Genomic DNA, 13,638 nt, shown 5'->3' with positions numbered 1-13,638 from the left:
TGGCATGGAGAATTTGGCCGCACATCAGCTGCCAACGCGGTAGAACAGCCAGATGAGTGGGCTTCATGACTGGCCCAGTGATGTGGAATCCAACACTGGCTTGTTGGTGGCTCTAATTCAGATTGTTGTTGCTGTTATATGCCTTCAAGCTGATTACGACTTATGGCGACCCTATGAATCTTTTTTTTGGATATATTCATAGGGTTTTCATGGTAAGAGATATTCAGAGGTGGTTTACTATTGCCTTCCTCTAAGCCTACAGCACCCGGTATTCCCAGGCGGTCTCCCATCCAAGTACTAGCCAGGCCTGACCATGCATAGCTTCTGAGATCGGATCAGATTGGGCGTGATCAGGGTAGTATGGCCGTTCTAATTCAGACAGCAATCCCATAATTTGCGTTTTTACCCCCTTTTTAGTGGGTTCCCTCATTCATGCACCAATGACTTCACAACGCATCCAAATGTAGTTCAAAACCGAGATTTCAAAGTCTGTATTTCAAAACTCTGTTTCTCCTGAGTTGTCATGTCCAAGCTCTTCAGGTGGCTAAGTGACCTATGTTTGAAGATAGATATGATAGCACTCTTCAAGTACTTGAAAGGTTGTCACACAGAGGAGGGCCGGGATCTCTTCTCGATCGTCCCAGAGTGCAGGACACAGAATAATGGGCTCAAGTTGCAGGAAGCCAGAGTTTGACTGAATATGAGGAAAAACTTCCTGTTAGAGCCATATGACAATGGAACCAATGACCTAGAGAGGTAGTGGGCTCTCCGACACTGGAGGCATTCAAGAGGCACCTGGACAGCCACCTGTCAGGAATGCTTTGATTTGGATTCCTGCATTGAGCAGGGGGTTGGACTTGATGGCCTTATAGGCCCCTTCCAACTCTACAATCCTATGATTCTGTGAAAGAGGGAATTTCCACAAATGTTGGAGCCTCCTGCTCCTGTTCAAGATGCCACCATGACCTTGCCCATGACCTCATGCAATCTCCCCTTTGCGTGCTACGAGCATCAAGGGTGTCAGGGTTTGAAACCTGATGATCAACAAGCTTTCCATTGAGCTCAATGAATCTACACATGCTGAGTTTTAATCTAGCCTGCACATTTCCCCTTGGGTAGGCAGAACGAGACAAATCGTACCTAAGCTGCTTAATTAAATTAAACAGGGACAATGGAGGGGGCAGGGCAAATCCACAGGATTATTGGGGTGCAACTGATGCCCAGAGGCATTGCCTCGACACAGATGACAACTCATTCTTCAATATGTACAATGTCGTTATTGCAATTAGGACCCCTGGATTCATTCCCATCAGGCATTGTATTGAGTCTGTACTCTGCTATAAAGAATTCTTGCTTTATAGAATATCTACAAAACATGTGTGAAATTGTAGCAGCAACTAATTTATTACAGTCAGCTGACCATTCACGTATAATAGCAGAGTTCCTTTGGACAATAGATGGTGCCCCTGTAAATCACATGAAGATGGAAATTGTTGTTGTTATGTGCCTTCACGTCGATTATGACTTATGGCGACCCTATGAATCAGCAACCTCCAATAGCATCTGTTATAAACCACCCTGTTCAGATCTTGTAAGTTCAGGTCTGTGGCTTCCTTTGTGGAATCGAGGCATCTCTTGTTTGGCCTTCCTCTTCTTCTACTCCCTTCTGTTTTCCCCAGCATTGTTATCTTTTCTAAACCTGGAGCGGATTCCACTGCCTCACTGACATGGAGCCACCACTGCCATGGTGGCTACCGCTGGTCTATCCCCTCATGAGGCTATATCCAGGCCCTCGTTAAGTATTTTTCTTTAAAAAATTCCAAATGTTCTTATATCTCTCTGATTATGAGTTTTAGTTCTTAGTTTGTCATCCTTTATAACATCAGTTTTACTGGGACTATGATTTTGTATTATTATCATGTTGTTGTGCATATTAAATGATATACTGGCCATCAGCTACCTGCGACCTTCTCTAAGCCCATGTCTACTCTGAAGACAAGTCCAACGAGTTCAATAGGCCTTACTCCCAGGTAAGGATGTAGAAGAATCCAGCCTGGGCTGATGATTAGGGCCACATCCGCATCGCACATTTAAAGCACTATGGTATCATTTTAAACAGTAATAGCTTCCCCCCAAAGAATCCTGGGAACTGTTATTTGTTAAAAGTGCTAAATTCTTAGGCAACCCCTATTCCTCTCACAGAGCTACAATTCCTACAACCCATCCCTCTTCCCAAGGAAATTTGGGAACAGTAGCTCTGTGAGGGGAATAGGCGGTCTTCCAACAAATCTCAGCACCCTTAACAATTGCAGATTTAGGGTGGGTAAAAAGGGTATCACTTAAATGTCCCCTTAGGGGCAACTGGTCTGAAAATTGCAGACATGACCGATGCCCCAGCGTAAAAAAACCTGCCAAATTGCAATCGAAAGAGGCCCCAGGGCTCTTGCACTAGGCACCTTTAAAGCAGATTTTGGACAGGGAAAAAAGTAAAGGCAAATCTGTTTGCAAGCTGGACCTGTCAGTCACAACAGAGCAGAGCTTGGAAAAGTTACTTTTTTGAACTACAACTCCCATCAGCCCAATCCAGTGGCCATGCTGGCTGGGGCTGATGGGAGTTGTAGTTCAAAAAAGTAACTTTTCCAAGCTCTGCACAGAGCTCTCATTCCACCCTCTCCTCATCCTGGTGTTTGCTCTTCCAGCCAAGGAAGCAAACTTAAAAAAAAAAAAAAGACAGCAAAGATGGAGAAATACAGGGAAAAAAACCCATCAGAAATTGGGAGAGATGCTACACTGAAGGCGCCAATGGCTTGCTGTGCTGCCCTCTATACGTACACAAGACTTATTCTTGTTGAACGTTGCAGGACACTCTTGATCCTTACCAGGGTGGATGATGTAGAGCTCTCCAGACTCCTGAAGGCTCAATGGATTTGGGAGACGGGGGCAGGGGGGACATTCAGTAAGCGGCTGCAAGTTTTAATTGGCAACTTTAATCTCCAAATGCATCAGGTGATGAATGAACTTAAGTCTATTTCTGGAAGCCATTTGGGGGGTGAAGTTTTATTCTGAGAGGGAAAGGGGATAAAAGATTTTAAGAGCGTATTTTTCTTCTAAGAATGGGTGTCTTCCTCTACACACAATCATGTAGGCGGCAACTGATTGTAAGGCCTCCTAAATATTTTGTAGAAAGCAGCGTAAAAACCTATCTAATCCCAAGGCAAACCAGTGGTCTGTCTAGCTACTGATTGGCAGCAGCTCTCAGGGTTTGGGGCAGGAGTATTTCCCAGCCCAGCCTAGAGATGCTGGGGACTGAACGCCTTCTGCAAGCAAAGCAGGTTCTCTACCATAGAGTTATGTCCCTTCACCCAAAACCACTCCTCCTAACAGTAAACCCAGATGGTCAGTGCCAACAGAAATGGTGTCAAAACAGGGACACTGAGGAACATCCTCGGGGGGATCCTGAGGTTTGCAGGATTACAAAAAAACCACACTTATTTAAAAAAAATCTTAGCAGCAACCCCCAAATCCCACAAAATAACCCAATAAGGACTAAGCACACTAAGTCGCCCCCAAATTTTGAGTCCGTTGCAAAAGGAATGGAAAACTAGAGAGCGGTCTTTTGAATGCCTTGCTCGAGCTGCTTTATGTGTCAGGGTCTGGGAACCTTTGACCCTCCAGATGCTGTTGAATGGCAACTCTCATCTTGCCTGGCCATTGGCCACGGCAGCTGGGGTGGATGGGAGTTGTAGTTCAGCAACATCTGGAGGGCCACAGGTTCCCCACATATGCACTATGCCACCTAACCATGTCAGCTACCATCAAGACATGACGTTGATGTTAAATGTCTGTTTACCCAGGCAGTGAGATCACGTTTTTAACTGTAGCTACTTTTAGAATGTTTTCAACTCTTTAGAACGTTTTTGTTGTCGTTAAATTGTTTTGTTGATGTACTTGTCACCCTGGGCTCCTTCAGGAGGAAGGGCGGGATATAAATTCTAATAAAATAACAATAACAATAAAATAACAATATAGTAGTTTCCCATCTTCTCCCAGGCCAGGTTCAAGGTTCCTGTCCTAGTATACAAAGCCCTGAACAACTTAGGCCCAGAATACCTTAAAGACCACCGTACCCCGTTATGTCCCAGGTCGGTCACTGGGATCATCTGGGAGGAAGCACTTTTAGTGGGCCAAAGTCCATGGAACCCCCTCCCATTAGAAATCAGGCAGGCACCACCCCTGCTCAGTTGCAGGCAGCCGGTGAAAGTGATTTTATTTCAGGAGACCTTTGCATGATGAATGCCATGCTACTGTTTTATCCATCAACATTTCCATATAAGTTTTAGATTTTTGTAAGCCACTTTGAAGCCCAGATGTGGTAAAAATGAGGTATAAATTTTTAAAATAAAAAGAAACAATTCCTTGCTTTTTTGGATACAAAAAAAAAAAAGGCAATCTAATGGAATAGGACACGCGTTTTTTAAAACTGGATTAAACAGCACATAACTTTATTTTGTATACACCCTGTGGAGGTTTTAATTTAAACCAGCAATGGATCCTTGAATCTTCAGCATGTAAACTCCAGCTAATTTATTGATTGTAAGCAGCATTGTGGCTATTAATGCACTGGGTTTGAATAAAGACTTCAGATTAAATAGTGGCCTCCAATCCCAATCATCTGAATTTCGGCAACACAAAGTGATGTTCTTTATTCAGGCTGCAGACCATTTTCTCTGGCTGCATTTTGAAATTACTCTGCCCACAGCTGGACATGTCTCCCTTCCCCGCTGCTGATTAGGACCGTCCACCGCAAAGGGCTGGGCCAATCACTGTGTCTGCCTGACCCTACAGTGAAACGTTTTCATTGGATACACCTGCAGCAGCAACGGGATTGATGGCCAATCAGTTCTGAAGACTGTGTGAAGCCGACTTCAAGGCAAAACTCGCTCAAGCTGCAACTTCCCAGGCTTTGGAGTAAAAGGGGGCAGAGTTTCACCAGTGTTGCGTGTCCCCACATTCAGAGAATGGAAGTGGAGACGCAGTGAAGCCAGCACAACCTTAGTCTTAAGCAGAGTCCTGCCGATACAACTTGAGAAGCTGCGATCGCAAATGCCTCCTTTTCCAGGATTTGAACATTCCCCTAATTTCAGCTAAAAATCTCAACTCCATCAGTAAGGGAGTTCCACATTTAAATCTGAAATTGAAATCTGATTGCTCGCAATAACGTACCATTTGTCCATCCATGGATGATCAATGAAGGCAAAGAAGTTTGAAAAGCACAGCCTAGAGAGGTCGAGGTAGAGGAGCATCATTGTGCCAGTGGCAAAAGGCCTTGGCCTCACGTGACCCGGCCGCAGTTCCAAACTGGTCTTCTCAACCCAATCAGTCCAAGAAGTGAGTTGTCTTCTCCCCATTCGTGCCTCCCAACCTAATTTTGCTTCTTATACTAAAAGGGAGGGGGAAAAAACAGGACATGAACAAAATTGTATGCAACTCACAGCAAACTCATCCTCCAAACCTGGGTCTTTATGGCGCCGCACTAGCAGGCTTGGAGGAAATCTGCAAGCTCAAGCTTTGTAGAAGTACAAAAAGCTTTAGGGGGGGTGGAATTAAGGGGCAACCCCTCCCCCCCAGAACAGTCCAATGAGAACTGAACATGTTCAGCAGGCACACAAAGCAACCTAACTGTTGGAGGAGGAAAGTGAAAAGCAAGAGCGGGAGAGAGTGGCGTGTGGAATGGAGTATTCTGCAGAAGGGCAGGAGACAGCGGAGTATGGAATGGAGTATTCTGGAAAGGGGCATGACTGGCTGGAATCTTGAGCATGAACCCTCCACCCTGCAAGTCTTTGTTGCAGGCCCCCCTCATAATTTAGGGAACAATCACATGCCGACTTTATACTCACGTGCACACACACCCTTGCAGAACAGGAATAGAAGTGTCTGGAAAACAGGCCCATGGGGGCTAAGCAATTAAACCCTTCTGCTGCCTGAGGTGAAATGCTGTAATATCCCACTCTGGAGGGTGGGGTGAGGGGCCGTCTGGAGCGCTTGGCTTGGTCACCAAGTGAGAGAGGGGAAGCAGCTCAGAGACTGAGCACCTGCTTGCCACGCAGAAGGCCCCGGGTCCAATTCCTGGGCACTGCCAGTTACAAGGGCCAAGTAAACGGGTGATGGCCCAAGACCCTGGACAGCTGCTGCCACTCAGAGCAGGCAATACTGGGTTAGAGCAGGGGACAGAGCTTAGAAAAGTTACTTTTTTGAACTACAACTCCCATCAGCCCCAGCCAGCATGGCCACTGGATTGGGCTGATGGGAGTTGTAGTTCAAAAAAGTAACTTTTCCAAGCTCTGGCAGGGGGTGGGGAACCTCAGGCCTGGGGGCCAAATATGGCCCTCCAGCCCTCTCTATCCGGCCCTCAGAACTCTCCCCAGGCCACACCCCTCACAGGCCCTTCTCTGAACGCTCCTTGAGTGTTTGTCCCTGGGTGGAATGAGTCCTTGAACTCTGATTCAAGGCAGAGGGAGGGCAGAGAGAGGGGTGTGGCAGTGAATGTAGAAACTAGCCTAGTGTGCAAAGGTAATATTATTATTGTATTTTGTTGGATGAGCATTTTGGGAATTTTATGGTACCTAATTTATTAATTTGGCTTTTAACTGATTTTCATCTGCCTGTATTTTATTTTTGTTGTGAAGTCACTTTGAGACATTTTTGTATAAAGCAACTAACAAATGAAATATTACTATTATTATTAACAATAATGATAATTGTTGTTGTTGTTCATTCCTCTGCCCACTTTTGCATGTGGCCCTTGGACTGAACAAGTCTTCCCACCCTGGGGAGTGCTGGAATTCTTCACCAGCAGGAGAAGGCTATGAGGCTAAGATGGAATAGGGCTCTAGAAGTCAAGAATGGTCCAGGGATCATTTGGCAGGGGAAGAGTGCAGATACTTCTTCACTCCATTAGGGGCACTGTTTATGTTGCAGCTGCCTACAGAGCAAGCTCCTTATCCCTTTGTGGGCCATACAGGTTATAGGCAGTAGTATAGTGGCAAATTCAGAAGTGCAGAGTCCCTTCATATTAGTCACAGCCATGCCCCCCCATTTGTTTGCTGCTGAGTTGAGAACGAGATCATTGTTAATGTCTTCTCCCACAACAGCAGATATCCCTAGGAGCCAATAAGCATGAAAGGGGAGAGTGTTAGCTACTGAGAAGAGTCTTCTCAATGGCTGACTCACTTCCTTTCACTTTGATTGGCTCCAATCAGCAGGAACGGACAAGGAAGCATGTCAGAAGACCTTTCTCAGTGGTTCAAAACTTCCCTTTCTTGCTGATTGTCTCGTAGGATGATGGAGATATAGGGACCCTGCTCCCAAAAAAGTAAAGGGTCTAAGATCCCCCGAGACCCTGGACGACTACACCCCTGATTGTAGGGCTAAGCTGTGACATTAGAAGTGTTCTAGCCAAGTCCTCTGGCCAAAATTACATCAATAAAACAAAATCCTGAATGTTGCCTTCGGTTGTAATTGAAGAAGAAACTCCGAGCGAGGATGCCTTTTGTCAATGTTATGTGCACTTTGTGTGATCCAGCCCTCAGAACCAGAAGAGCATAGGGCAGTGGTCCCCAAACGTTTTTCCCCATGGACCACCTGAAAATTGCAGAGGGTCTTCAGAGACCACTTAATGATTTTTCCCGTTGTAGCAATTGCAATACTCTGCGCTGTGCTAGGTGCTGTCTGATTTTTAATTGTATTTTTACAGACATTTATTTATTTTAATTATTATTTGATTTATATGCTGCCCTTCCTCCCAGCAGGAGCCCAGACATGCTGCGGACCACCTGAATGAAGCTTGTGGATCACTGGCGGTCCACGGACCACAGTCTGGGGACCCCTGGCGTAGGGAGAACTCACTTTTTCCATTACCCAATCAGCGTCTTCAATGGCCCTCTTGATGATCTGCTGAATCCGCTCAGGATTGTCTTCATCCGCATGGACTTTGAAGCTCTGCAATACAATTGGCCAAAAAAATACGATCAGTCAATGGCAACAGCTTATTCAATCCAGAGGATATTTACTGAGAAGCAAGTCCTGCTTAAATTAGTGGCCTAGGTTTGACATAACAATCTTAGTTCAACATACTGGGGTTGATGGGTAGGTGTGTAGCCACAACTATTTAAATAGCCACAACTATTTAAAGTGGTATGATAACTGCTTTAAATGTAGCCTCAGTGTAGCACATACACAAATAAAGAAGCATCCAACGATGTGAACAAAAAGAGAGCAAAGTATTTCAGAAACGCTGGAAAGGATGAATTTTTATTATTAGGTTTGTCTGACATGTTTCGGCTCATGTGAGCCCTTCTTTGGGGGCTCATCTCACTGTTTTCTTTATTTCTTACTCATTCTGGATGTTTTTTGCATGAAAATGAAATAATTTTTGTTTGCCAGAATTTTACTTGTCAAGTGGGAACCAGGGCTGTGGAGTCGGAGTCGTGGAGTCGGAGTCTGAAGCAATTTTGGGTGGAGCCAGTAGAAGTGTTCCGACTCCGGCTTCAGAATAAATTTTGATTGACAGATTTTTTAAAATATAAATTAAAAATGTCAAAGAAGCTTCCCATGAAGTCAGCTGTAGTTGAGCATTTCACCATAACTCAAGATGGAAAACATTTTGTGTGTCAGTGTATGACACAGGACCCAGATGAAGACAAATGCTGTGATGCCAAGATCAGCGCATATTCAGGCAGCGATAAAAATGCTCCTATGAGAGTTTCCAATTTAAAAAGACATTTACAGCCCTTTCCAGGGCTGTGGAGTTGGAAGCAATTTTGGGTGGAGTCGGACAGTAGAAAAATAGAGGAGTCGGAGTCGAAGGTTTGGCGTACCAACTCCACAGCCCTGGTGGGAACTCAAATTGGAAGGGGTTTTTTTTGGGGGGGAAGCTAATTTGGGAAGAGTCATTATTTTAATAATGGCCATAATAGTAAATGGAGTCTTACTCTACCTCTTCATCTCTTTTAAGATCTTTCTCCAAATAGGGCCATAATTTTCTATAAAGAGTTATTAAAATTGCAAGTTATGCTTATATCGCATTCTGGTATGACACAACTTGAAATTCAATTGCTCTGAAAATAACTTCTGCACTTTCGGGGGAATGTTGAAACACATTGCCTCAGATTTGCTAAAGTTAATTCCCAGGCCAACTTTCCTCCTTTCCAGCATCTCGGAGATAGAGCTTCTCCCTGCCCCATTTTTTTTCCAGTTTCCAACGTTTCTAGTTGATACAGTCCTTTGTCCCAAGGCATGAGGACTAGAATCTTAGAATTGTATCAATCTAAGTTTTACTCAGTAGACCCACTAAAATTAATGGACCCAAGATATGTCAATTATTTTCAATGGGTCTCCTCTGAGTAGGGCTAATATTGGATACAACTCTTACTTTGTTTTCCGGTAAGGACAAGAGGGTTGGAAACATTCCCTTCCTGAAACCCTGGAAAGCTGCTGCCACTCAGTGTAGGTAATACTAAGCGAGGCTCAGTCCAAGGCAAGCTTCTGGTGTTCGGCTTCCTCAGGACATTGGAGGCAAGCCAGCCTCTCCGTACCTGCCGGATTGTGTGCCTGTAGTGCTCACGGACATTCTTTCCCGGTAGCTCCTTGCAGCAACGGAGCAGATAGCGGTACAACTGCAAAGGCCTCTTCACTAGTTCCGCCCCTGGGAGGGGACCCATCGCCTAACATCAACTCCCCAAAGAAACAAAGAAAACACGATAAAGTGCAGAAACGTGCATGGCCAGCCAGCCCCAAAAGTCCCCGGAACAGCAAAACTTGTATCTCTGAACTGAAGCAATGGACAATTCAGTGGGTTCATTCAACTGGCAATTCAATCATTCATACATTTACCACCAACTCTGGCATCGCCAGGCAGGGCTAGGAATGTCCCCTGTTGAAAAAGCCTCCAGGGCTGCTGCCAGTCAGAGTAGGCAATATTGAGCGAGATGGATCAAGAGTCTGACTCAGCATAGGCAGCTTCTTGTGCTCCTAAGGTGTGGAAATGGCCAGGAAGCTGACAGTGGAAGAGGCAGCCCTGGGAGGTGGCGGACTCTTCTTTGCTGGAAATATTGAAGAGATGGATGGCCACCCATCAGGAATGCTGTATTGAGCAGGTGGGGGGGGGCTTATGTTTATTCATTTATATAAAAAAAGTATCTATACACCACCCTCTCCTAAAATATCAGGGCAGTGTCCAGCAATATAAAAACATTAAAAAGCAGTAGACTGGTGTAATACAGATGGAATGCTATCACCTTGTTGAACTCACTTATTACTTAAGAGAGAAAAAATGGTCAGATAAACAAACATATAGAGAATTGGTCAATCTTTATTACGATGTGGAATCAGAGATACCAGGAGAGTAAGTACCCACATATAAATTATATCCATTACCTTCACAAATGTATTTATTTTTTATTTTTGACGTACCATTTTCTATTTAATTACCCTAGTCTTTTCTTCTCCTAATAAAAAGAAATAAAAAACATTTAAAAATCACAGTGTATCAGCTTCAACTAGATCCACTGGTTATCCTTTCTGGATATGTCAAGGACCACAGACTGGAGGTCGCCGATTCATAGGGACGCCATAAGTCATAACTGACTGACTGCAGTAGCCGCAATCCAGTAGACAAGGAGCCACATTCTGACTATGTCAGCATGTGCCCCCCCATGTCCCTCACACCACAAACAGACTTTGTTAAAAGGAGCTTTGTTCTTGGAGGATTTGTTAGCTGAGGTATTGCTGTACGTGAAAAAATTAAGAAGAAAAAGTATGCGTGTGTATACGTACCACTAAAAGCATTACAAACCAAAATGGCTACTCAAGTAACTTTTCAACAACTGCATAGGCCTGTCGGCACAGATGGACTAGGCCTGTTGGACTAGATGACCCTCCAAAATACCTTCCAACTCTAAAATTCTATGAGTCTATGAATTCTGGAAAACAATCATTCTGAAATTGCAATTTGAAAACAAACTGCATAAACTATGAGTCCTATCAACGTTTGCTGACTTTCCCACCTGCAGAAAGCAAATACGCTTACATGCCACGACTTGGAAGGACTCACTGTCATCTAAAAAATACTACCCAAAGGTTTATAATTTACCACTCATTTTGCCATCTGTTGCACATCTTAAAATTAACACATTAGAAGAAAGCCTTGTTATATTTAAGAGTCACTCAGCAAACAAATCAGGAAAGCATAGGAGAGGAATGTTGGCCACAAGTTAGCACACCTACGCCACAGGCTTACTTACACCTGCACTGCGTTCCTGGTTGTTTATTCTGCGTTGGAAGCCCATGCACTTTAATGCACAATCTGCCTCCCGTGGTCTGCGCTGGCTGAGGTTTAATTTACCATGCTAGTTTTAGACATTTTCACACCATGAAACCACAAGTACAAATATGCATCCCCACCCACCCACCTTTGCTCATTTTTATTAATGACTCATCATTATGAAGGGTGGGGGCGCAGGAGGACAGCATGTGTCCTCCAGGGACCTGTGAGGCTGGGGTGTACGGCATGCACAGTGGTGGCCGGTGCCCATTGGGACTGGTAGGGCAGAAATCAGGGAGCCCAACAGCAGGTGGCGTCAGAGTCAATGACAGGCAGAGCCAAGTAACTCTAGTTTTGTCCCTATCCTGCTCTCTGACGAATTCCTCAAGGGTAGGAATGAGACTCAGCTGCAGGTGTGTAGTCGTGCAGGGTCTTGGGGGGTGTCTTAGATCCTTTTTTGGGAGCAGGATCCCAGCATGGTCCCCATCTTTCCAGCATCCTACAAGCCAATCAGCATGAAAGGAGAGTGTGTTGGTCACTGAGAAGAGTCTTCTAACATGCTTCCTTGTCCTTTCCTGCTGATTGGAGTCGATCAGAGTGAAACGAGATGAGTCAACCACTGAGAAGACTCTTTTCAGTAGGTAACACTCCCCCCTTGCATGCTGATTGGCTTCTAGGGATATCTGCTGCTGTGGGAGAAAGCTACAGCTCAGTAGCCAAAAAGGCCACAACAACAATATTGACTGGTCCTAGATGAACATTTTGCCTTTGATTTTCTCTTTGGTTTCAAATGGAGATTAGACAAATTCAAGCCCCATCTGCACTATATATTAAAAGCACTATTCTGTCACTTTAAACAGTCATGGCTTCCCCCAAGGCATCCTGGGAACTGTAGTTTGTTAAGGGTGCTGAGAGTTGTTAGGAGACCCCTCACACAGCTACAATTCCCAGAGTTCCCTAGGAAGCGGGACTGATTGTTAAACCACTCCAGCAGGCGTGGGGAAACTTTGGCGCTCCAGATGTTGCTGAACTATAACTCCCATCATCCCTGGCTATTGGCCACACTTAATGGGGCTGATGGGAAATCGTAGCTCTGTGAGAAGAATAGGTCTCCTCTCAGCTCTCTTAACAAACTATAGTTCCCAGGATGCCTTGGAGGAATCCATGACTGATTAAAGGTATACTGCTGTAAATGTAAGATGCAGATGTTGCCTCACAGAGTAGCAGCAACCTGTCAGTCACCACAGGATGTGACAGTTAAATGAAGCCTCCATATTCAGAGGTACGCTACCTCTGAATTCCAGTCGCTGGGGAAAAACAAGAGGAGGGGCCTACTGTTCATGCCCTGCTTGTGGGCCTTTAGGGTTGGATCCAGCAAAGCTCAGTCATTTGTCAATTGTACTGGATCAAATCATTCTCCTCTACAGGGCTGTGTCACTTGGGCAGCCACCGCAAGCACTTTAAAACTTTTTCAAAAATGTTGCAATAAAATATTTTTAAAATGGAAGCATCACAACAAACGGATTTGGCTTCCAGTGGTCGGAGTTAAACAACACCAGCCTCCGCCGGTAGAAAAGGACCAGCTCGCGACATCCCACACAGACAGCGGTGTTGCAGCCACACGTGTGTGGAGTTTGCCACCTCCATCTACAAATCCAGCATAGCTTACTGGTTCAAAAGCATCAAGCTAGGCCATGCAAGACCCGAGTTCAAATCTCTACAAGGCCATGAAGTCTGCTGGGTGACCCAGGGGCCGCATCACACCCGCTCTTGCTCTCACCCTCTCTGCCTAGCCCACCTCACAGGGTTGTTGTGACGTAAAATGGAAGGCGCGCACTTATCTAGATTGCTCTCTCGAGTAACAGAGGGATAGCAATGTACTCAATACTCACCCCTTGTTGCCTGAACCGGGGGCTGCCCCCGCTGTTTTGCACCATGTAGGACCCCTCCCAACCCCCCTTGCATTTTGGGATCTGCAAACTGTACCTTTGCTTACTTTGCACCCCCGCCCGAGCTTCCTCTATCCCCCTCTCGATCTTATGGCCCTTCCCCAGTATACAGCCTCCAACGGACCCCATCTCTGCTTCCAGCGCCCACAGATGCACACACAGATAGACATAAAAACATGCTCTGTGCAAGCTCCCTTACCAAAAAAAACTGCTAGTCTAGCCTCTTCCTCCTGGCGCGTGCGCAGTCACGGTCTTCCAGGGCGCCTTGCCCGTGCCACCCACGCCGGTGCTCTAGGCAGACACAGAGATAAGAAGCCTGTAGAGTTACGCATCAAAGGAGTTGGACACGAAGCTTCCGGGTTCTCCGCG

At 45.4% G+C, this 13,638-nt stretch overlaps 1 protein-coding gene and 1 pseudogene across 3 annotated transcripts; both read right to left on the bottom strand.

Annotated features, from left to right (window-relative positions):
* Nucleotides 1-253: 253 nt before the first annotated feature.
* LOC133374554 (5S ribosomal RNA) lies at nucleotides 254-372 on the bottom strand (annotated as a pseudogene).
* Nucleotides 373-4,432: 4,060 nt separating this feature from the next.
* Nucleotides 4,433-13,638, bottom strand: LYRM9 (LYR motif containing 9). Of its 3 annotated transcripts, none has more exons than XM_061605084.1 (4): nucleotides 13,469-13,638; nucleotides 9,594-9,732; nucleotides 7,918-7,998; nucleotides 4,433-5,440 (listed from the first exon to the last, which is right to left on the bottom strand). In XM_061605084.1, exons 2-4 carry the CDS (start codon nucleotides 9,717-9,719, stop codon nucleotides 5,423-5,425), a joined length of 225 nt encoding a protein of 74 aa, XP_061461068.1. In that variant the 5' UTR covers nucleotides 9,720-9,732; nucleotides 13,469-13,638; the 3' UTR covers nucleotides 4,433-5,422. The 3 variants fall into 3 exon arrangements, with proteins under 3 accessions (XP_061461068.1, XP_061461066.1, XP_061461067.1); XM_061605082.1 differs by having other exon boundaries at nucleotides 4,442-5,440; nucleotides 7,906-7,998; nucleotides 13,469-13,610; XM_061605083.1 differs by lacking the exon at nucleotides 13,469-13,638 and adding an exon at nucleotides 13,213-13,281 and having other exon boundaries at nucleotides 4,442-5,440; nucleotides 7,906-7,998.

The sequence above is a fragment of the Rhineura floridana genome, chromosome 21, assembly GCF_030035675.1.
Source record: "Rhineura floridana isolate rRhiFlo1 chromosome 21, rRhiFlo1.hap2, whole genome shotgun sequence".
Lineage (NCBI taxonomy): Eukaryota > Metazoa > Chordata > Lepidosauria > Squamata > Rhineuridae > Rhineura > Rhineura floridana.
Note: the sequence above shows the minus strand (reverse complement) of the source record. Positions and strands in the feature narration are given on the sequence as shown.